The sequence below is a fragment of the Sturnira hondurensis genome, unplaced genomic scaffold, assembly GCF_014824575.4.
Source record: "Sturnira hondurensis isolate 20B ecotype Veracruz unplaced genomic scaffold, ASM1482457v3 Scaffold0004474, whole genome shotgun sequence".
Lineage (NCBI taxonomy): Eukaryota > Metazoa > Chordata > Mammalia > Chiroptera > Phyllostomidae > Sturnira > Sturnira hondurensis.
This window is the reverse complement of record NW_028077105.1, coordinates 4,381,292-4,403,743: the sequence shown is the minus strand read 5'-3', so window position 1 is coordinate 4,403,743 and position 22,452 is coordinate 4,381,292. Positions and strand designations below refer to the sequence as shown.

General features: G+C 42.4%; 1 protein-coding gene across 4 annotated transcripts in view; it reads left to right on the top strand.

Annotated features, from left to right (window-relative positions):
* Window positions 1–2,146: 2,146 nt before the first annotated feature.
* The window catches only part of MYB (MYB proto-oncogene, transcription factor), a 34,217-nt gene continuing 13,911 nt past the window's right edge, over window positions 2,147–22,452 (top strand). Inside the window, exons 1-14 of one of the 4 annotated variants that reach the window (XM_037045702.1) lie at window positions 2,147–2,333; window positions 6,851–6,968; window positions 8,984–9,055; window positions 10,522–10,614; window positions 10,862–11,082; window positions 12,749–12,983; window positions 14,141–14,221; window positions 14,667–14,771; window positions 16,056–16,310; window positions 17,208–17,558; window positions 19,080–19,222; window positions 20,158–20,272; window positions 20,364–20,489; window positions 21,398–21,508. In XM_037045702.1, the coding sequence (XP_036901597.1) occupies window positions 2,311–2,333; window positions 6,851–6,968; window positions 8,984–9,055; window positions 10,522–10,614; window positions 10,862–11,082; window positions 12,749–12,983; window positions 14,141–14,221; window positions 14,667–14,771; window positions 16,056–16,310; window positions 17,208–17,558; window positions 19,080–19,222; window positions 20,158–20,272; window positions 20,364–20,489; window positions 21,398–21,508 (2,049 nt within the window). In that variant the 5' untranslated portion in view covers window positions 2,147–2,310. Of the gene's footprint in view, window positions 2,334–3,341; window positions 4,034–6,850; window positions 6,969–8,983; window positions 9,056–10,521; window positions 10,615–10,861; window positions 11,083–12,748; window positions 12,984–14,140; window positions 14,222–14,666; window positions 14,772–16,055; window positions 16,311–17,207; window positions 17,559–19,079; window positions 19,223–20,157; window positions 20,273–20,363; window positions 20,490–21,397; window positions 21,509–22,452 lie in introns of those variants that run through there. The other 3 variants (XM_037045699.1, XM_037045700.1, XM_037045703.1) reach the window with 3 other exon arrangements.

The following is a 22,452-nucleotide window of genomic DNA, read 5'->3' as shown; positions in this document are numbered from 1 at the left end:
AATATATTTTATACATACAAGAATTTATGGTAACCCCATTGTAGTCTATCCTTCCATATAATTATCAGGTGGCACCGTATCCCAAATTAGCCTAGCAAGAATTATTGCATGTATATTCTTTATTGGACTAAGTTTGTCCCCATATATATTTTTGTCACGCATATGAGGAAAAATATGAACCAATATCCCAAAATGTCTGGGGAATGGAAATATTATAAATTCTCAAAACAAAACATAGGAAAATTATGCACAAAGGGAATACAGGAATTTGGTATCTTTCTACTTAAAAGGAGTTTAAGAATCATAGAGCAGTTTTAACTCGTAAGGATCTTGGGAAAGAGACTCTGAACTCACTTTGGGAGGGGTCCAGATGTTCTCACTGTGGCGAAGAGGCTCAGTGTTTGGGAATCATGTCAGTTAGAGTCATAAAGAAATCCCAAAGGCAGAATGCAGTTCTTTAGGGGGATGGTCTCTAGATATTTTTTAAATGTGTTTATTTTTGATGTGGAGAAACTTTATCACAGAACCTAGAAATAAATACTGGCTTTGAAAATATATAAACTTAAAAAGTGACTTGTCCTTTAGAATTGCGCACTGAAATATCTCACAATAACTTTGTTTCAATGTTGTATTTTCTCATGAAGAAAGGAATGTTAAAACCTTACTAGCAACTGACATTTTGATAAGTATTTAAACTACATGTCAGTTTTTAAGAAACAAAGGTCTTGAAACCTAACACACTTTACTATTTAATAAAATTATGACTCATTTCAGTAAGAAAATGCTTTTTTAGTAAGAAAAATGCTTTCTGAGCTAAGTTTGAACTGCTGGGGCACATGGGACACCCACAAACCCAGTCAGCAGAAGTCTCAAACTCCTATAAGATTAAAGGAAAAATAAATTAGTGTGTACAGAGAATGAAAAAAAATCCCCAATGGTACAAGTGTATAAACGGAAGTAAAACTAAAACTCCCCTAAAATCCCCCAATCACCAATCCTTATAAATTCAGCCCTTATCTTCTCCCTTTACTTCTTAGGGAGCCCCTAGTTAAATGGACATAAAAGTCTTGGGTGATTTTTATCTAGTAAAACAGTCCTCAAACTACACTAAGCGTGGATACGGACCTCCATATTACATATTGCTTAACTCTTAAAACCACAGATGCAAACGTGGGGTTTTCTGAGTTCTGCTGGGGGCGGGTTTTTCGGGACCCGGTGGATTTTGCAGGTGTGTGATCCAGGGCGCGCACTCCAAGGGCTGCGCGGAGGCAGAGGCGTGTGGTGGGCGCGGTCCGGGCAGGGCAGGGCAGGGTGGGTGGGGCCGGGCGTGCGCCCCGCAGAGAGTGACGGCCATGTGACAGCGCGGAGGTGGCGAGTCAGCTCCAGGATCTGGGTGGGGAGTCAAAGTTCCGCCGGAGTGTTCCACGAGGGAGCGGTGATCGCTCCAGTTCCACTCGAAATGTGTGCCCCTTGTCACTAGCGAGTTAAATTAGAGATGTTCTTTATTTTAAAGATATTAAAAAGGACCTAGGCAAACTTCCCATGAAAACATATGCTCCCATTCCCTATCACTACCACCCTCGCCTAATTCCCCCGTATTCAGAGAGCTGAGTTTTAAACCCTGCCTAAAATCCAATCCCTAATGCGGGAGTCGCCCCCGACCTGAACTGCGCACCCACTGCCGCCCCCGCAACAGGGAGTCAGAGCCCAGTTCTGGTTCTGGTGCCCCGGGGCGTCCGGAGTGGAGCGGCATCGGCGCGCGGTGGCGCGGGCCCTCGCCGCCCGAGCCGGGGAGCGGGGTTTGCGCAGGAAAAGGCGCCGCCGCGGACCCCGGCCACCCCTCCCTAGCCCCAGGCTCCCCGCCCGCGCGCTGCCCGGACCTCGAGGCGCGCCCGGCGAGGTGCGGCGGCGCGAGAGGCGAAGGGGAGCGGCGGCCGGGCCAGCCCTGCAGCGGAGCGGGCGGCCGCCAAGGCGACCGCGGAGGCGGCGGGCAGGGCGCGTGCGCACTGCAGGGGCGCCAGATTTGGCGGGAGGGGGAGTGTCCAAAGCTCTTTGTTTGATGGCATCTCTGTTTACAGAGTTTACACTTTAATATCAACCTGTTTCCTCCTCCTCCTTCTCCTCCTTCTCCTCCTCCTCCTCGACCTCCTCCTCCTCCTCCTCCTCCTCTTTCTCCTGAGAAACTTCGGCCCGGCAGTGCGGAACGTCGCTGCGCAGCCGGGGAGGGACGCAGGCAGGCGGCGGGCAGCGGGAGGCGGCAGCCCCTTGCGGTCCCCGCAGCTCCCGGCTGAGCCCGGCGCCCGCCGCGCCATGGCCCGCAGACCCCGGCACAGGTAACGGGGAGCCCGGGCGGGCGGCTGCAGGTGGGGGCGCGCGGGGCGCCAGACTCCCGGAGAGCAGGTGGGAATTCGTTCCCGGATCTTGTGCGGGGCTGTCAGATCGTGCGAGGACCTAGAGCCTCTGCCTCCGCAGCATAAGCCGCTGGAAAGACTGATGAATGAAAGAGTCTGTGCAGGAAATATATCAGGATGCCGGGAAGCACGCCCTGCGGCTCATTTTGCAGGTTGCACGGGGCTACGTTTCTGTCTAAGGGAGAAAAGGCAGCACGTTCCAGCCGGGGGCAGAGTGGTGCCCACCAGCCCCTGGGAGTCCACTAGGTCCCCGGCTTGATGCCGCGGGTGTCGGCGAGGGAGTCGCAGTGTAATTGCTGGATGCACTACGATTTGTTTGGACTTGGAAATGCAGAGCATATGGCAGATATAGGGAAAATGCCGGATTGTTCAGAGGCTGCAGGTAGTTTGTTTAGAGTTCATTCATTCTTTATGGACTCGAAGATGAGCGTCAGCTGACAGGCGGCTGGGAAAAGAAAGATTTTAGGGGAGGAAAAGAGTCACTATACTTGCAACATTGTTTTAAGCTCTGGTTTTGAAGGTTCTAATCGTTATTCTCTGGGAGGCTATTTCTAATGCAAACATTGCACAGGCGCCCGCGCCGCACATGTCACCGCACTTGGGATGGGTGGATGAAGTCCACTTACGTCGTGGCCGGACCAAGGGGAAGGGGGACAGAAAAGGAGGGAAACACTTGTCTGAACTGTCATTTGCTGACTCTGCCGCTTCCAAGCCGGTCTCTGGACTTCTCGGGCCGGACGCGCCAGAGCTCCCTGAGGGCGGCGGGGTCCCGGGCCGGCTCCGCGGAGGACACGGTTGCCACTCTGCGGAAAGGGACGGAGGCGGGCAGCACCCAAGGCCGCTGCCTCGCAACCGGGACGCAATCCGCAGGGCTAGAGGTCCGCGCGCGGCGCGCACACGTGGACGTGGCTGAGGTCGCGGCTCCTTCCTGCACTCTGCTCCCACCACCTCGGGTCGCCGGAGCGGAGAAGGGGTGACCAGACGGACCCTAGTGCAGAGGTTCTGGGTAAAGTCTCTGGGGGCACAGCAAACCCAACCCTCTTTTCTTCTGGGTAGTTTGATGATCTCGTGTTTGCTTTTGAACCTGCGGCCGCTTGACCCCGGTTAGCACTGGGAAGTTGCAAAGAGCGTGGGTGTGGGCCCTGCGGTAACACCCTCGGACCCCGCCTGGCTGAGAGCGGAGCAGCGCCGAAGCATGGCTGGGCTCCTGGGAAAGAGGCGAATTAGGGGACTCTAGGTCCCTACTCCTCGCCCTGGGTCCGGCTGCTCGGGGTGCGGGTGCTGCTCCTGAAGTGGTTTCACCTTTGCTTTGGGGACTTAACAGTGGAGAGCCGAGGTCACCTATTTTTTTTTTTTCTGAGAGCAGAAATTGGGAGGAGGTGAGCAGAGAGCTGGAAAGGGTTGCGGAGAGGAGGCGCGGTGGAGACTCCGCGCCGCGAGCTGTGGATCGTCCCCGCGGGGCGGGGCCTCTCGGTTCCCTGTGGCTCCCAGGTAGCGGAGGGGGGAGGAGGCCCCGAGGGGCGGGAACCTTGAACCTGCCTCCGGGGGAAGAGAAACCCGGCTGCGAGCCCGGAGCCGTTTCTTGCAGGGCCAGCTTCAACTCGGCTGGGATTATTAACCAGGTCAGCGAAATGAGTCTGAACCCCTTTTCTAGAATCACAGAATCGGCCACAAGGCACTTCCTCCCGCTCCCCTCCCTCTTCCCAACCCCCAACACCTCTTTTCTTTTTCGTTTCTTTGCACGGTTTGTTTCCTTGACAGAATGTAATATTCATAGTTGTAGTCTTGTAACCACACCGGGTCTAGCAGGTGGGGGAGTCGAGTGCATCAAGCCTGAAATCAGCCTTTGAAAGTTCTCTGACTGTTGGGTCTGAGATCTTGTCAGAATAGATAAAGGAAAAGTTATTTCGGGTCCTTAGTAGAAATTAATCATGCTACTCAGGCGACCGGAGACAACTTAGAACAAGGAAATCGCATGCAAATCGCAAAGGCGAGACCCCTCGCCCAGCCTGCGGACCGACCCAGGCGCTGCGTGAGCAGCCCTTGGCTCTCCCTCCGCTCCCTGCATGGCCTCTTCAGGACCTGCAGAAGTCGCACACCACGTTTCCCTCCGAGACTTCGCCTTTGCACACCTCGGCGGCTGTGCTTAATTCATAAGAGGCACAGCAGACATGGAATCATTATTTGTTAGCACTGGAAAGTACCTTAGAAGTAGAATCCAAACCCTTTATGTATACGCGCGGAACCGAGGTCCTGAGAGAGAGGAAGTGATTTGTCCAAGTCACGCAGCTAGGTGGAGGCAAAACTAGGACTGGCTGCTTCGCCTCCAGAGCCCTAGTCCTCTTCGACGGTGCCTGTTCTCTCTCGACTGATGTTGGCTGCCCCCTATGGGCGGCTCAGTATATTGCTTGTTCCTGGGTGTTGAGCTGTTTCCAAAAGAGTTCTGAAAGGCTGATCTCTAGGTTCCGCCAGACCTAAAAAGTTAAATCGAGTTGAATCTAAGGTTCCACTTTGATTACTCCTGTTTTCTTGGTATCCTGGATATTTCACAGGGATGCCACTTCATTTCGGGGGTTTCCAAGGAGTTCCCTGTGAACCTTTCAAAAGATGCTGATCTACAGCTCCGGGCCTTCAAACAATATTTTCTCTTGGGATCAAGTATCCCAAACACAAGTTGTTTTTTACTAAAGGGAAACTATTGCAATTATTGATCAGAAGTTATGAGCCTGTTGCTGACACTGCAGAACAGGATTAGGCGCTTCTCNATCGAGTTGAATCTAAGGTTCCACTTTGATTACTCCTGTTTTCTTGGTATCCTGGATATTTCACAGGGATGCCACTTCATTTCGGGGGTTTCCAAGGAGTTCCCTGTGAACCTTTCAAAAGATGCTGATCTACAGCTCCGGGCCTTCAAACAATATTTTCTCTTGGGATACTTGTGTTTTTTTACTAAAGGGAAACTATTGCAATTATTGATCAGAAGTTATGAGCCTGTTGCTGACACTGCAGAACAGGATTAGGCGCTTCTCTGAAGGGATAGACACCAAATGAAAGAAACGACTGTAGATTATAAATACAGTTTAATGGCCTTTTTTAATGATGGCGTTTTTCATTTGGGTCACGTCCTACTTACTTGCTACCATGCATCTTGGACTTTAAGATTGTTGCCCAAAATAATAGTTTTAAATTGTAACAACTTCTAATTCAGGATTTTTTAAGCACTTTTGCTGGACTTATAAAGAGTGGGTAGTGTATACTTATAAGTTTGGGAAAACAAATCTGATATGAATATAAACTTCCTTTTTAAAAAGAGTAAGTTGGCTATGATATTGCTTTATATTATTTTATTGGTCTCAGTTTCATGGGTTTCTCAATATTCCAAACAAATTTTAGTGAAGTTGCTAAAAGTATAATTTTCTCCATATCTTAACTTTGTAAGTAAAATTATAAGTAACAGTAAACTGTTACTGTAAAATTACAGTATAATTCAGCATATGATTAAGTATAGAGGAACTTCAAAAGTCATCCAAATTCAAAGTTTTGGTTAGCTAGGTAAAATAAAAGTCAGTTTTGAAGACAGTAATGTTTTTTTTTTTAACCCATCTGGAGGAATAGCTCAGCTTTGAATTAGGGACATTTTAAGATAGTTCAAATACCATTCCATTAGAGTTAGAAAAAAACCAGAAGAGTAAATAAGATTCTGACTATTGAGTGGCCTAATTATTCATTCAGTTACTCTGGAAACTGAGTACGGTAAACACGGCTACAGGCTGGGTCAGCCTGGCCTGGAGTTCTGAACTGTTTGATATTAATGTTCTTCACAAAGCTGATCCCTTGATTGTTTTTACCCTTCCTCGGGTTTTTAAATCCTTTCCTCTTAGATTCTCTTCATCTTCTAATCTTTAAGGGGTGACTGTAATTACATTGTGGGGCATAGTACTTCCTGATTTTTCCCCTCTTAATAAAACACCAGTCCCATTGTAACAACATAATTGAGTTGTTTATTGTATTTGGGGAATATTGTTTAAGTGATGTGACGTGTGCCAAAGACCTTGAGTGTGTACTTATCAAAAGGGTATGTGCTCTCATTCCTTTTATTGTCCTTAACATTAAGTTTTCAACTTAAACCTTCATTGGTTGGAGGGTGGCCAAATGTGTAACTTGTCACTGGTCTAACAGTAACAGCAGGTTTAAACACGCAGAGCAGCAAGCAAGTGCCAGGTCCTTGGCTGTATCTGTGGAGACCAGTAACAGCAGAACCAGTTTACAATACTAGAGCAACCGAATGCAGAAAACAATCTTGTTGTGCAGGTTTTCAAAGTTTTATCGTCATTAGCTTTGAAAAGGTTGCTGAGGAGTTTTTGTGTCAATTTTGCAGCCCAGTAGTTTAAGACTTCTGGTTTCAGCCCATATCTGCCTTTTCCTTTGTATTTCTGTAGCATATACAGCAGCGATGAGGATGATGAAGACATCGAGATGTGTGACCATGACTACGATGGGCTGCTTCCCAAGTCTGGAAAGCGTCACTTGGGGAAAACTAGGTGGACCAGGGAAGAGGTAACTAACCATGTTATTAAAACATGGGGAGAAACTAGAGTGTATCCATTTGTGAAAAACAAAATTTCAGCTAAACTACAAGTGTCCAAGCTCAGGCTTTTGGAATCTTACCTAGCCTGCCTGTGCAGCATAATCTTATTTACCTCTCACTGCTCTCCCGTATGTATATTATACCATAAATTTCCAACCCACTTGTAGTTCTTTGAGTGTCCTCTCTTTCTTACTTTATGTTTCATCCGTGTCGCCCACTGCCTAATCTGCTCTTGTCCTCTTGCTCCACAACCTCTAAGTACTTCATTACCTGTGAAGATACCACCTCTTCTGTGAAGCCATCCCTCACTTCCCACACAGGCTAGATGCACCCTCCAATCCTTGGATGCATGTTCTTACTATTGTTGCTGTGACTGACATACATGCCTCTTCCAGTAGACTACAAGTCTGCTGAGGGTAGGACTACACATCTGTTCATTTTTATGTTCCCTGAACCCAGAATTGCTGACACAAAATGGAATATTCACAAGTATTCCCTGAATAAACTGATGAATTGCTATTTCCAGAACCAAAAGAATAAAGCAACACTCCCATAGAACTTGTCTTGTTATAAAGGATTCATTCTTTAAAAAAAAATTTTTGTCTTTATTTATTTTTAGAGAGAGCAGAAGGTAAGGAGAAAGAGAGAGAGAGAAACATTGATTGGTAGCCTCTTGCATGGCCCCAACTGGGAACATAGCCCATACCCAGTCATGTGCCCTCATGGGGAATTGAACCAGTGACTTTTTGGTTCACAGGCTGGCACTCAATCCATTGAGCCACACCAGTCAAGGCTCATTTAACATTCTTGATATATAATAAATAGTATCTCACAGAGCCATATACATGAAGGTCTGTTTTAAAAGCAATCAATAATGGAAGAAGATATATCTGCTCCTTACCTATTTCTGATAGCTTATCAAAAGCTTATTTTTTGTAGGAATGAAAACATATTTAAGGAGAAAAATTATTAGTATATGGGAGAAGTTACTTTATCTTTAAAGTTTCAAAAAGTTTACAGCAGTTTTTAAAAAAAGATTTTATGTTAGAATTATTAGTACTGACTCTTCTTCAGTTTTATTCTACTCTACTTCACTTAAACCAGAGCTCCTCCTGATAGGCAGGCAGGATTTCCACTGAGGTCCACAGGAAATGCATATTTTACCGGTGGAGATTTTGGCTTAGATGGTCCTTAGAGATACAGAGTTCAGTTGTTAACACTGGTTTCCTAATTCCCATGTCTGTGTCATACCAGGGACCCACAATATGTGCAAAGTTAATTTTTTCAAAAAAGTGAGGGTTCTCTTTCAATTGATAGAACGTGTTTAGAAAGAATGAACTGAAAGATTTTCCCCACAATTTTTAGTGTCTTCTGTGTTCTAGTAAGTTCTGTATTCTAATAAGTTTAAATGATGAACATATTGATACAAAAACTAAATGATTTTCTCACATCACCCATGCCTTCAAGTTTAACTAAGAAAAGTGATCTTCCAACAGCGTGGTGTTTGAACTATTTTTCACTCGAGATCCTATCCATTGCCATAGATAAATGTCTTGAATCTAACGTTGGAGTTCATTTTCCCCCCCAACAGGGTAAAACTTTAAACAGTGACCGTGTACTAAACATTCAAGGAGCCAGGCATTATGCTATATGTTTTGCACAGTTACTGAATGTCACCCCCAAATAACCTTTTTGACACCATCATTCCCATTGTGTAGATGACAATACTAAGGCCTAGAAAAGCAAAATTATTTACCCAAGCTTCTACAACTACTGTAATCAATTACAGACTCAAGATTCAGACTCTGGTCTTTCTGACTTAAAAATAAACCTGTGCTCTAAATCAGTATATTACATTAATTATCTGTTGTGTTTGTATATTTTTTCCCTGAAGCAGATGATTAGATTGATTTCCTTTTACTTGAGTAGATTAGAGCTGTACAGTAAATGACTGATACCCTAGGATTGCCTTTAAATGTCTTAGGATGAAAAACTTAAGAAGCTGGTGGAACAGAATGGAACAGATGACTGGAAAGTTATTGCCAATTATCTTCCGGTAAGTCAGTAAGTTTTTCTTTCTGTAAAAGGAAATCTTACAAAGATCTTTAAGTAAGATATTTTAGGAGCATATATTAAAGCATTACATATCTGCTCATATATAAGAAGTAGAAGGACAAATACCTGACCCATAGCTTGTAGTGTATATTATAATACATATAATTAGTGTATCTAAATATTATTATTAATGGATTTTATGACATTTAAATTTTTTTCATCTTATCTTTTCATTTATTAGGACAATATAAATGATCACTTTCATGATTTGTTATAAGGTAGATGACTAACCTTGTAATATTTCCCCAAGTCACCTTTTGAGTTTCCTGTTTTTTGTCAAAGCCATACCTCTGATGCTTAAAATTCTGGAGCCCTCCCAGACTCCTCCCCTCGCTCCGCATCCCCTGCACCTGAGCGGCGACCGCGGGTTCTCGGAATCCCGTCAGCAGTCCCTTCTTTTCATTCTCCTCTCTGTTCCTACCCCCTCTCCTTTCCCTGGATGATGACAATGACTTCCTACTTAAGAGTTTTCCACTGTTTTTGTGCACTGGAGAGGGAGCTTCCTAAAATGCAGCTGTGCCCTATCTTCTCAAAGTCAACATCCATGACCTCGTCTCACAAATCAAGTGCACTGCCTGGACCTGGCACACTCCCAGGTGGCTCCGACATAGAGCTCCAGTGCTGTTTCTGGCTTCCTCTCAGAAAGAGCACACTCATTTGAATCCATTTCTGCTTTCCCTCTGAGCTTCTGTCCCGGCCGATGCCACTGCCTAGAATGTTTTGCATGGTTACTTCATGTCCTTCAAAGTTCCTATCGAGAGCCTTTCCAGACTCCTCCCAAGGAAACATAATTTCCCCTCCTAAGGAGGCGTTCCTTTTCCCACCCCAATACCATTTTGCATGGATTCCTTCTTGCCTGTGAATCAAATTCTGCCTTCTACTCATTGTATATTTGTCTTTGGCTGCTTATAAGATTACAGGCTCTTATAAGGTAGGGCCTATCGTTATTCATCATCTGAAACATTAACAGTGTGGTTCGAAATTGAAACACATCTCTTAGTTTGAATGGGAGTCGTGAGAGCGGGTTGCCACAAAAGCTTGACCTTAATATTGAATCTCTAACGAGGCTTAATCTTAGTCCTAGGTACTTCCACATGCAACAGACTGAGATTCAGCTTAAGTTAAATTCACAGCCATATGTGCAATATGATGGTCCTTTTGTTCATATGGCAGGACTATTGCCTGCCCTCAGGACGCAGAACTCACTTAAAATGCAACTTTGATATATTATTTGTATGTTTCTTAGCTGTAAGGAATGAGGGACAGAGGAGCTCTCCACACATGCCCTTGTATGTTCTTGAACATATTCACTGTATGTTATCTGTGCATGCTTCATGTTATAACAAAATCTTCATGTGCACCTAGCACATTGTATCTACATGACAATGCACACTCTTGTCTGTCTAGAATCGAACAGATGTGCAGTGCCAGCACCGGTGGCAGAAAGTACTAAACCCTGAGCTCATCAAGGGTCCTTGGACCAAAGAAGAAGATCAGAGAGTAAGTTCCTTCTTCATTGGCAGGTGGATCACAATTATGAGTATCGCCCAAATGTCCTTGTTGAATGTTTCCCGACTTGAAGAAACAGGTAAAGTGTGCATACAGGAAGCAGAGGACTCTATTCCTATATTTTCAATGAATGAAAGCAGATTTTTAGAAATTTTTCTAAAGAACTTGTAACAGAATGATTACACTGACTCATTATATAACATTAAAACATAGGTTATTTTTGTGTGTTTATCTGAAGGTGATAGAGCTTGTACAGAAATACGGTCCGAAACGTTGGTCTGTTATTGCCAAGCACTTAAAGGGGAGAATTGGAAAACAATGTAGGGAGAGGTGGCATAACCACTTGAATCCAGAAGTTAAGAAAACCTCCTGGACAGAAGAGGAAGACAGAATTATTTACCAGGCACACAAGAGACTGGGGAACAGATGGGCAGAAATCGCAAAGCTACTGCCTGGACGGTAATAATATGTCAACAAATATATTCATTGGGAAGAATGAGGGAGTGGGTATTGAATAGTTTGTTTTCAATGTATGGTGAGGGAATTCCATTCCATCAATGGTGTTTCGTTAGTTAAACCAGATCCATAGTTTTTAGAACTAGAGGAGATCTTAGAGTTTATCTGGTGGAACACTTCGAGAATCCACCCAAGGGTGAGCCTTGGGCCAACTCAATGGACTGTCCTCAGCCTCGGTTTCCCCATTTTTCAAATGAGTAATAACATAGTTCACAGGGCCAATGTTAATATAAAGTAACATACATTTCAAAGCACTTTGTAAACTACAAAGCTCTAAACATAGAGAAGGAAACTGAGAGGGACAGCTAGCCTGTGATCTGACTTCACAGAGCTGGTTAAATGGCTGGAAGGACTTTGGCCACCGTTTTCCTGATGCTAGCATTCCATTATACCACTTGGCTTAGTTTTGTTTTTTTTTAAGAAACAAATAGTGTATGTATCCAATTAACATGACTGCTCCCATGTTTTTAAATAACGTCAGTGTTATGCTTTCTTTCTAATGAACGGAGCACAAAAATGACCTCACTGTGAGGGATAGGTATGGAAGCTCATTTTTGTCCATTTTCCCTATTTAAACAACCATAACAGACTTTTTAAAAAGCTTACATAAAATAATATGTAAGTCAAAATATTTTAAGTAGTTTTCTTCGTGAGCTTCATAATCCAAAAGGGGAGGAAGCGTCCTTGCAAAGAAGGCCATGGTCCTGTGGTTTATGTTGTGATGCTCCGAAGCACCTCCTCCCTGGCGGTTCAGAAGGAGCTCGGTGAATTCATGAGACTGATCAAAGGATTCCTTTTCTCCCATATGGTCTGAGAGGATGTGCTGTTGATGCTTCTAAAACTTTAAGGGGCAATTGAACTTCCTCTTTCTTTAGCATGCATTCCCCACCCCCATCAAAATACTAAAAAGGAGGCTTAAAACGGTTCTTTTGAATTGAGAAACTGTTTTCCTGAGAATCGAAAGACCTTAGTAAAAATGCTTTGCAGTTGGAAATACATGGGAAGTTAGCATCTTTCCCTCTGGATCCCATTTTCAATTCTCAGCTTCTGTCTGGTTAACAGAACAATTTGTGGTGGTTTTCAAAAAGTGGGAGTGTTTTTTTCCACTCATAATTTCTGGCTAGTGCTATTGGAGATAAAGCGAGGACAATGAGGGGGCAGCAGCGTCACTATTGTCCACCCGACTTCACTCGGCGCCTGCTGTGGCGTCTGCAGGGGCCCCACTAGGCCAAACTCAAAGGAGCAGCTTTCTAGGACAGCAGGGACTTGGAGTCCTATCAGAGTCTTGTGCCACCGTCAGAACACACATGATGTGCTGTTCCACTGAGAGTACTCTCATCAAAGAAAGAGAATGGTTAAAGAACTTCAATATTCATAGAAAACTACGACTCCATATTAGGTAATGAAGAGCTGTAAATGGATTTTTAAATTAGGTAATAGGGGAAGCATGATTTTAGAATACAGAAATGACCCAAATGATTGAAAAGAAAAGGCATTATTGGTGAACCAAAAGAAAAGGCCTCTGTTAGAAACAGTTTTCTGTCAATTAAGTCTAATCTGAATTGAAATTTTTGTTTGTAAAGTTTGTATGTGATGTATTTCTGTGCAGAACTGATAATGCTATCAAGAACCACTGGAATTCTACAATGCGTCGGAAGGTTGAACAGGAAGGTTATCTGCAGGAGTCTTCCAAAGCCAGCCAGCCGACCGTGGCCACAAGTTTCCAGAAGAACAGTCATTTGATGAGTTTTGCTCATGCTCCACCTTCAGCTCAACTCTCCCCAACTGGTCAGCCCTCGGTGAACAACGACTACTCGTATTACCACCTTTCTGAAGCACAAAACGTAAGCCACTCCTGAGAATTTTGTTGAGCAAGGGAAATGGTTATTTTAACTCCAGGTAATGCTAACACCCCGCAGTTTCATGCTCTTCAGAAAGCATTTTATAAACAGGTCATGGGGTAGACATTGTTCTTCCTGATAGGTTCCTGGAAACGAGGGTGGTAAATGATTTGTCCAGGGCTACACAACTCACAGAGACAGCGCAGACTAGAATCCAAGCTGTTCCATTCTGCCTCTGCCTCTAATCTAATCTGAAGTTAGGTTTTAAATGTAAACTTACTTAAGGTCCTGCTGAAGAAGAAGGCAGCTGTAGTCAAATTCTTTTCTCTCCCACAGTGAAAGGGAGTGTAACTACATTTAAAGAGGAGATAGATCGACACCGAAATTCAATAGATCATTTTCAAGTTCCATTCCGGTAGTGATGGAACAGAAATGTCTTGACTTATTCATTCTGCGTTTACTTTCTTACTCCACATCTGGCGCAGTTTTGCAGCAGTATTCCCTGGTATCTCCTTTTATCTCCCTTGGATCAGTCTTATCTCTTCTTCATTTCCCGATATGAAGAAAGGTTCTTAGTCAGTGGAAAGAGAAGAATAAAGAGGAAAAAATTGAGACACTCTAATCTTAAAATTAACAATAAGAAGTGGTGTAATTTACCCAAGAATATAGAGCTCATATGCAAATTCTATGCAAAATATATTTGTAGAGTTTTGAGATGTATTTGACTACAGACTTTCCAAAAGGTCTCAGATGAATGAAGTACCACAAGAGGCTTTGTGCTACTTACTAAAGCTCATATTATTCCCAGAGAAATATTTTTATTTATATACAGCTAATGCCATAAGTTTTTCCCACCAAAACTCCCATGCATTTATTAATGTATTTTAGATTTCTTTTTCATTGTTTTTCTCTAAGTAAGGAATACTTCCTGCCAGGATTGATGAACACTTTAAATTTCTTTTACTATGTTGCTATAGCTATTTAGGTGTTGTTAAAAAGGCTTGGCTAAAATTTCAAAATAGAAGGTTTTTTTTTTAAATGTGAATTTGATCAGTGGAGTTTTTTTTTTCCTTATCCTTGAGCAAAACCTCAGGAAGCCAAGTCCCCTGGAGCACGTGCAATCACGAATGACTCGTCCTTTGTTCTGCCTTTCTGTCTAGGTCTCTGGTCACGTTCCATATCCTGTCGCGCTACATGTCAATATAGTCAATGTCCCTCAGCCAGCCGCCGCAGCCATTCAGGTAGGACCATTTTAAGGTCTTTTCTTAAAGAAACCTAGCTGTTTAAGGTACCGTTTTGAGACATGCTTTATTTCTTTCTCCTAAACACTTATCGTCACCTGACCAACTGAAATAAAAGGAGAAGGGATGAGTGGAGAGGCGGCAGGAGCTCCAGCCAGCCACCTACCACTCTTCACTTCTTGAGCGAGCTTACTCAGGAATTCTGGGATGATCTGATGGTATACACAACTCGTCAGTCAGCATCCACTGTAGCCTCAGATGTCACATCGCCCCCCCTACATCTAGAATAGCATGCATAGAGATTTCTATGGCGGCCACATTCAGCTGGCATTGGTTTCATGCCAGGCTCTATTACTGTTTTTTCATGCCCACGGGCCACAGCCATTGTATTTACAGCTTCCAATCAGACTCTTGTCTTTTTTCCTCCCTTAACTTTTCATTTCAGAGACACTATAACGATGAAGACCCCGAGAAGGAAAAGCGAATAAAGGAATTAGAGTTGCTCCTAATGTCAACTGAGAATGAACTCAAAGGGCAGCAGGCACTACCAGTAAGAATGTCACTGGGTGCTTAAATGGGGGGAGGGGGGAGCAGCTTTATTCCAGTGTTGTTCTGTTCCTTTTCCCTTTTCTTCTAAATAACACGTAATCAAGACTCTGAGTATCTATTAACAACGTTTAAACATGAGAAGTTGCTTGTGATAAAACACAGTTGGTATCAGAATGTTGACTAAATTGGAAGTCGTCCTCTATGCTACAGTAGAAACTCAACATCTATTAGTGATTATCCTCACTGATTTTTTTTCTTTAGAAGGACTATAATCAATTCAAGGACTATCAGAGATCAAAGGAATAAAAATATGCTTTTTTTGCAAAATATTGTATCTGTAGGATGCCTGTTCATTTCATTGCACTTTCTCTTTATTATTTCTCTTAACCTGGATTTTCATACTTTATAATTTCAAACATGATTTGATGAATGTTCAGTGTGTACCTGTGAAAAAGATGTACACAGTCTCTCCATCAATAACATTAGCTGCTCTCTTGTTTGTTTGTGTGAAAGCTGTGCAGACCATTCTGGAATTCTGACATCTATTTTAGTGATTGAGCAGCAAACTGGGAAAGCAGCTTGTAATTAATTCATAACGTAGGTAGTTAACCAGCCAAGAGAGGAAAAGAGATGTGATACAGAGTACATGTTTTTTGGGTTCAATACTAGAATGATTATATGCTTATGTTGGCTTGGCCACTTTTTAACTCGGAGGTTTTGCAATGTCTCCTGTTGCGTGGTCATGCTGAAAGGAGACTTCTGTTACTTTGCTCTTCTGCTTTCCTAACCACGTTGATTTGGCAGCCCTTCCCTGCATCAGCGCAATCCTTAGCATTCGAAAGGGACGGAAGCAACAAGAATATATGCAGATAAAAGCAACTTTTAACTCTTGCATTTTCCAGTCTTATGGAGGTTACAAAGAGACTACGAGAATTCTTAATTCACAGCAAACATTTATGATCCTATTGGAAATTGTATTAAAGAAGATTTTTCACTCCATGTGGAGGTTGTGCTTTATAACACAGTCCCTTTGTGTGCGTTTTGAACAAAGGGAGGACATTTAAGGTAATCGTGCAGATGACAGACTACATGACTATCAAAAAGCAGGGTCTTGCATTGATAAAAGGAAACATCTTGACAACTGTTTTATAGGCGCAAGTTTTGGATGATGCAACTACTTTTATCTTTCCTCCAACAGCGTCTGATACCTTGTGCAACTTCATTGCTAAGTTCCTTCTCCCTTTCTTCTCCCCGCTCTTTCTTTCTTCCCCCACCCCCTCCTTAGACACAGAACCACACATGCAGCTACCCCGGGTGGCACAGCACCACCATTGCCGACCACACCAGACCTCATGGAGACAGTGCACCTGTTTCCTGTTTGGAAGAACACCACTCTACTCCCTCTCTGCCTGTGGATCCCGGCTCCTTACCTGAAGAAAGCGCCTCTCCAGCAAGGTGCATGATCGTCCACCAAGGAGCCATTCTGGATAATGTTAAGAACCTCTTAGAATTTGCAGAAACACTTCAATTTATAGATTCTGTAAGTAGAATTGTTAAGGCAAGTTAATGTTTTTAGAAGGGGAACGAGGAAACCCGTTTCTCAAATCATTGCCATTTTCTATAGCAACTATCAGGTTACTATCATATGTTAATGTAAAGATAAATGTATGATTTTAGTCTTTGTGTGTATGTTTTCTCAAAGATCTAATTTCATACACTGCCCAGATGAAAGTTAGCTTTTCACACATTTCCTTCAAAATGCATATTTTTTAAAATAGTAAAGTTAATGACCTATAAGTAGAGCTTGGGTTATGGGAACGATGTTTTGAGTTATTTTTTATCTTTTAATTTATTTACTTTGTGGTTCTCGAGAATTGTGCTTTCCTTTTGAATAATGGCACGTTAAGATTATGTTTACTCAGAGCTTAAAGCAACCTTTCAAAATGTTTGAAGTGGTAATAAGTTCACTGGTGGTGCATGGCTTTCTCCACAAAACATTGATTATTGATTGAAACAAACCACCTCAGGGAAACAGACTTGAGTTCGGCCCCTCAAAAGCAGACAATCAATTCATTTCCTTTGTTTTCCAGTTGGTCAGCAGGCCTTTATTGCATGCCCATCAGACAGGGGATGAACACTGCCCAGTGTGCCGTCTAGAAAAGGGTTTCTTTTTGCTTTAAATTGCATGCAAATGCTGGGGTAACCCCTGGTCCCTGCATCACTGGTGCAGGACCAGCCTTGGGGCAGCATGGTAGACCTATGTGCAGTGTATCAGAACAACTGTTAATCCTGAAATTGTTGCTCAAGAAGTCAAACTAGGGAGCCAGGCAGGCGTTTTCTTTGCATTCAGCACCTCTTTCTCAGTGCTGTGTTTCAGGTGATGGCCCACATCATGCACACACTGTCTCAGAGTTCTGTGCCTCCCACATTGTTTCAGGATTCTTCATCATGGTGTGACCTCAGCAGTTTTGAACTCTTTGAAGAAGCAGACTTTTCACCTAGCCAACAGCACACAGACAAAGCCTTACAGCTCCAGCAAGGAGAGGGCCATGTGAATAGACCTGCAAGAGAGCCTAGCAAACGTCAGTTGAGTGAGGGTTCACTTGGCCCGCTCAAGCCCGTACCTCCTGCGAGGCACAGCACAATTCCGCTGGTCATCCTTCGAACAAGGAGGGGCCATGCCAGCCCCTTAGCCACTGGTGACTCTAGGTCCTTCATACTTGCTGATGTCAGTAGTTCAACTCCCAATGGGTCCCCTGTCAAAAGCCTGCCCTTCTCCCCCTCACAGGTAGAGCGCAGTTTCTGCACAGCTGTTACTAATTTTCAACAGACAACTGAGCTTTAACAATCTAGAAACTAATCCTTTGGAACAAATGACTAATTACTGCTGCCCTCACTGATTTCATTCCATCGTTGAATCTAGCTGTTGCTAAGTCATACTTCCTCCCCAAGTTCAGGCTCTCTGTAGGCTGCCTGATGATTTTGTCACAATTCTATCTTTTGGGTGATATGAAAGATGGTTAGTTGCATGAGATGCGCTTTTATTTCCTTCAGCACTAGAGTTTAACGTTTCTATCCCTTTCTTTTTTCCCTCCCTTTAAAAACTTTAACAGGTTTCTGCTTTTTCTGATCACTTGCCATGTGGTTCACTGACCCAGGGGAGGAGGGAAGCAAACTATGGTTGGGTTGCAGCTAGAAATTTTAAAGGTTCCACTCCATCTTTAAGTGGAAAATTGTGGGAAGAAGTTGAGGACAAATGCTTGAGGGAAACAATTTATGTTTTAATTTTCTCTTCTCAACATTGGCTCTTTGGACTTGTGCCATAACATTTTATTAGCATAGTTTTTGCCAATGGATATTCTTGTTTCATGTAGTATTTTTAAAAGCATGAAAATTTTCATTCGTATCAGAAACTTGTGTTTCTTAATTATTAAAATAATTGAAGTTAATAGATAATTTGGCACTATAAAACATTTTTCTGATAAAGTCTTGAGTTTGTGTTCAGGACAGCTTTGAATAGATGATGCACCTGGCCAAAACAGTCAGCTTGCATTTTTGCTTGAATTTTTCAAGTTGTGTTCTGGATAATATTCATTCTGCACGATTTTAATAGGTGTTCCAGAAAAACATCTACATATATAAGTATATATAGGTTTGGGAAGTACTGTATCGCATTAAGTTAAAAATTGCTTTTTTTACTGCAGGGCCTCCCACAATTTTTAATACACTGATGGATACTGTGAATTTCCAGAAGGAGATTATGATATGTGTGTTTCCCAAACTTATTTTACATTGGAACTGTTTGAGGAACACCTATTATTTTCCCAGAATATTAGTGTTCTAAGAGACACTACCCATTCATTATTCAACACAATGTAAACTTTTTCATACAATGTAAACTTTCTATAATAATGTCTCATAGATCATTAAAGAGAGAAAAACAGAGTATAAGAGAGAAACAATCATTACTTTCCAAAAAAATCACTTTGGTAATGCTTTTAGTCTCAGTGTAAGAGTGCATCTCGTTTCTTTAATGGCAAGTGCCATTTTTTGGCAATATTTTCTTAGGATTTTGCAAGTTTCCCAGCATTGACCCTCGATTTTGTTTCTTGGAAGTCACACTCCAAATCTTGGTGCTCAATTAAAATAAAACAATACCCCATCCAATAAATACCACACATTGTCAGCATCTTTATTATTTTACATAATGGGTCAGTAAAACATACTTGCTTGTTATCATGGTATGATTTTTAAGTTGGGCTGAATAAAGACTGACTGTTGAAGTAATTGTTTTTCTTCCCATATTTAGTTCTTAAACCCTTCCAGCAATCATGAAAACTTGGACTTGGAAACGCCTTCTTTAACTTCCGCCCCTCTCAGTGGTCACAAATTGACTGTTACAACTCCATTTCATAGAGACCAGACTGTGAAAGCTCAAAAGGAAAATACTATGTAAGTCCTTGGTTCAAGAATGAAGTTATTTATCTTATTTACTCCTACTTAATTAATGGAATATAGTCCCCAAATGTCTGTTCCATTTGTGTGTGTATTCCACATTGACTAGGTTTGTCCTGGGCCTCTTACAAGTACCTAGAGGTGGATGGTGAGAGGATAAACTAAACTAGCTTTTGAAGGTCACGTCAAATTTTCCTATATATGCAGAGGTAGTTTTCATATAACTTTTCCACTCAGTTTTTCTGTTTGACCAACAAGGCCTTTTCTTCTTCACTGAAAATACCTTTTCTCTTTGATAACAAGCCTCAGAATAAGAATGAGTATGGTTCTTTTCAGTTCATATCATTTTAATCTTATTTTTTTCTTTTTGAAATTTATCCATAGAGAGGGCCTCTTCTGACATCACCAGTAATATTATATGATTAGAAGCCTAAGAGTGATTAAGCAGTCGTTTATATTTAATAAAGGCTTAACACATTCAAAGAATGTCAGAGAAGCTCAATATGAAAACCTCAAAAACCTTTCATCTGATTATTTTCAAGTACAATAAATATGTCGTAAAAGATTAACGTGTTTTCTATGGTGGGTCCTGTTTGAATGAATAGATAAAATGGATTGGTAAGTGACATCAGATCTTCACGATGCTTATGGTCCTTTTAAAGACCTGAGCCAGTATGGGTGTCTTCAGATCAATTGGAAAAAGATGGGAAATATTTTAATAGTCTTATGGGGTACAGTACTTTAGTGTATTTGAAAATATGTAATATATTTAATATCTTTTTCTTAACAATACATGTATGAGTAATCGCCATACCCAATTTCGTATCAATAACAGTCTGTTGTGTTTAGTAGAAAAATACTAAATATAGTAGGTGGAGCAGTGTGAGGAACATACATTCTTTATTGAACCAACACTTGTTTTCTTTTTAAAGTTTTAGAACTCCAGCTATCAAAAGGTCAATCCTAGAAAGCTCTCCGAGAACCCCTACACCATTTAAGCATGCGCTTGCAGCTCAAGAAATTAAATATGGTCCCCTGAAGATGCTAGTAAGTGTTGGTAAAGTTCTTGGGTTCAGTTGGTACATGAGTTCAGACACAAATTTTCCTCCGATGCCAACATTCCTACTCTTCCCTTCAGCCTCAGACACCGTCTCATCTTGTAGAAGACCTACAGGATGTGATCAAACAGGAAGCTGATGAATCTGGAATTGTTACTGAGTTTCCGGAAAATGGACCACCTTTACTGAAGAAGATCAAACAAGAGGTAAATCCAAGACCCCTCTGCAAGGAACAGGCTGCGCATCCTGCTCCCTTGACTCCTCGGGGGCAGTTCCGTATGCCGGCGTCAGCGCGGCGGAACAGCCCCACTTTCCACCCCAGATGCTGTTCAGAGGCACTGCCAGACGGCAGGTTGGTGGCCTTTCGTGTGGTAGGCCGAGCCACTAATACCTACTTCGCGTTTTGAGCAGAAACATGCTGGAGAAGCTAGAGAAAGAGAAGGAAGCAGCTTTTTAACTATTCTTTCATCACTGCCGTATAGATGGACAGACAATTGACACACAGATATTTAACTTTCAAGAAGTCATGGAGAATTTAAATTTAAATCAAAATAATAGTATCTTTAATTCATAGTATAAAAGACAAGGAATCTAACTTTCAAGGACCAAAATTTTAGCTTGGTGGCAAGAAATGTTTCTAATAGGTTAGACATAGTAGCTCTTGAATTTATTTGTATATAAGGGTAGGTGTTTAAAAGACTGGCCAGACATCTATTTATTTCTTTTAGATGAAAGAAATAGATCTGTTCTTTTTATTATCTATTCATCTATCTGTTTTATTCCAGCCTAACTGAGATGGGATGAGTAGAGTTGTAAAATATTTAAAGTGTACAATATGATGATTTGATATGTGTGTACATTATGAAAGGATTCTCCCCCATTGAATTCATTAACATATCCATCACCTCACCAGTTTTCCCTTTTTTTGGTGAGAACATTTGAATACTACTCTCCTAGAAGATTTCAATTATACAATACAGTGCCATCAATTACAGTTACCTTGTTAAATGTTAGCTCCTTAGACCTTATCTTACAGAAATTTACTCTTGGGTGTAAATGTTTCATGGGAAATTCTGGTTCTGGAAACAACGAAGTCCTTCCTGTTTGCTTTCAGGTGGAATCTCCGACTGATAAAGCGGGGAACTTCTTCTGCTCCAGCCAGTGGGAAGCGGAGAGTCTGAGCACTCAGCTGTTCCCACAGGCCTCGCCTGTGGCAGATGTGCCGGTAAGTGCAGGCCGGTGCTGGGAGCTGTGGGTGCCTCGCAGAACTCCGCGTGGCGTGTGGGCTCCTGTGGTGTCAGCACCCGCAGGGGCGTCCAACCCAGTGGCGTCTCTAGGCCATGCTGGAAGAAGAGCTCTCCTGGGACACACATTAAATGAACAAATACTAATGAAAACTGATGAGCAAACAAAAAGGTTTTAATGAGTTTATGATTTTGTGTTGGGCCATATTTATAGCCGTCCTCAGCCATAGGCGGCCCGCTGGCCGTGGGTTGCTCACCCCTGCTCCAGATATTCTCTCACATTATGATTAATGTTGAATATAAAGTTGAGGTTTTGTTTATGTGTTGGAAGTAGATTCTGTTATATTGTAGATTTTGTGGTTATTTATAGTCTTAGGATTTGAAAGTCCTTAAAAAAATCTGCTGTTAAATATATATTTTTCCATAAAAATGAAATGTTAATTTTTATGTATTTTTTAATTTATTTATTTGTCTTCTAAATATAGTGTGTCCTCCTTGTTAGACTGTCACTTGGTTGGTCCTGTGCAGTGTAGTGCTAACTGCAGTGTCTATAAGTAGGTGCTCCTTACTGCACCCTGTATTGGATTGCTTTGGACACCACCATTTTAATAGACTTTATTTTTGTAGTCGTTTTGGGCTCACAGCAAAGCTGAGCAGAAGGTATGGAGATTTTCCCATGTACACACCGCCCCACACATGCACAGCTTTCCTTGTTAGAAATATCCCCTACTAGAGTGGTACCTTTGTTAGACGTATCACCCAAAATTCATAGTTTATATTCGGGGGTGGTATGCATTCGGGGGAATGGCATTACCCAAAGGCGTATGCCTTGCCTTGGGCAGAGGCGTTATGAAGTGCATCCACCACTATAGCACGGATATCAGATAGAGTAGTTTCACTGCACTAACGATTCTCTGTGCGCCAC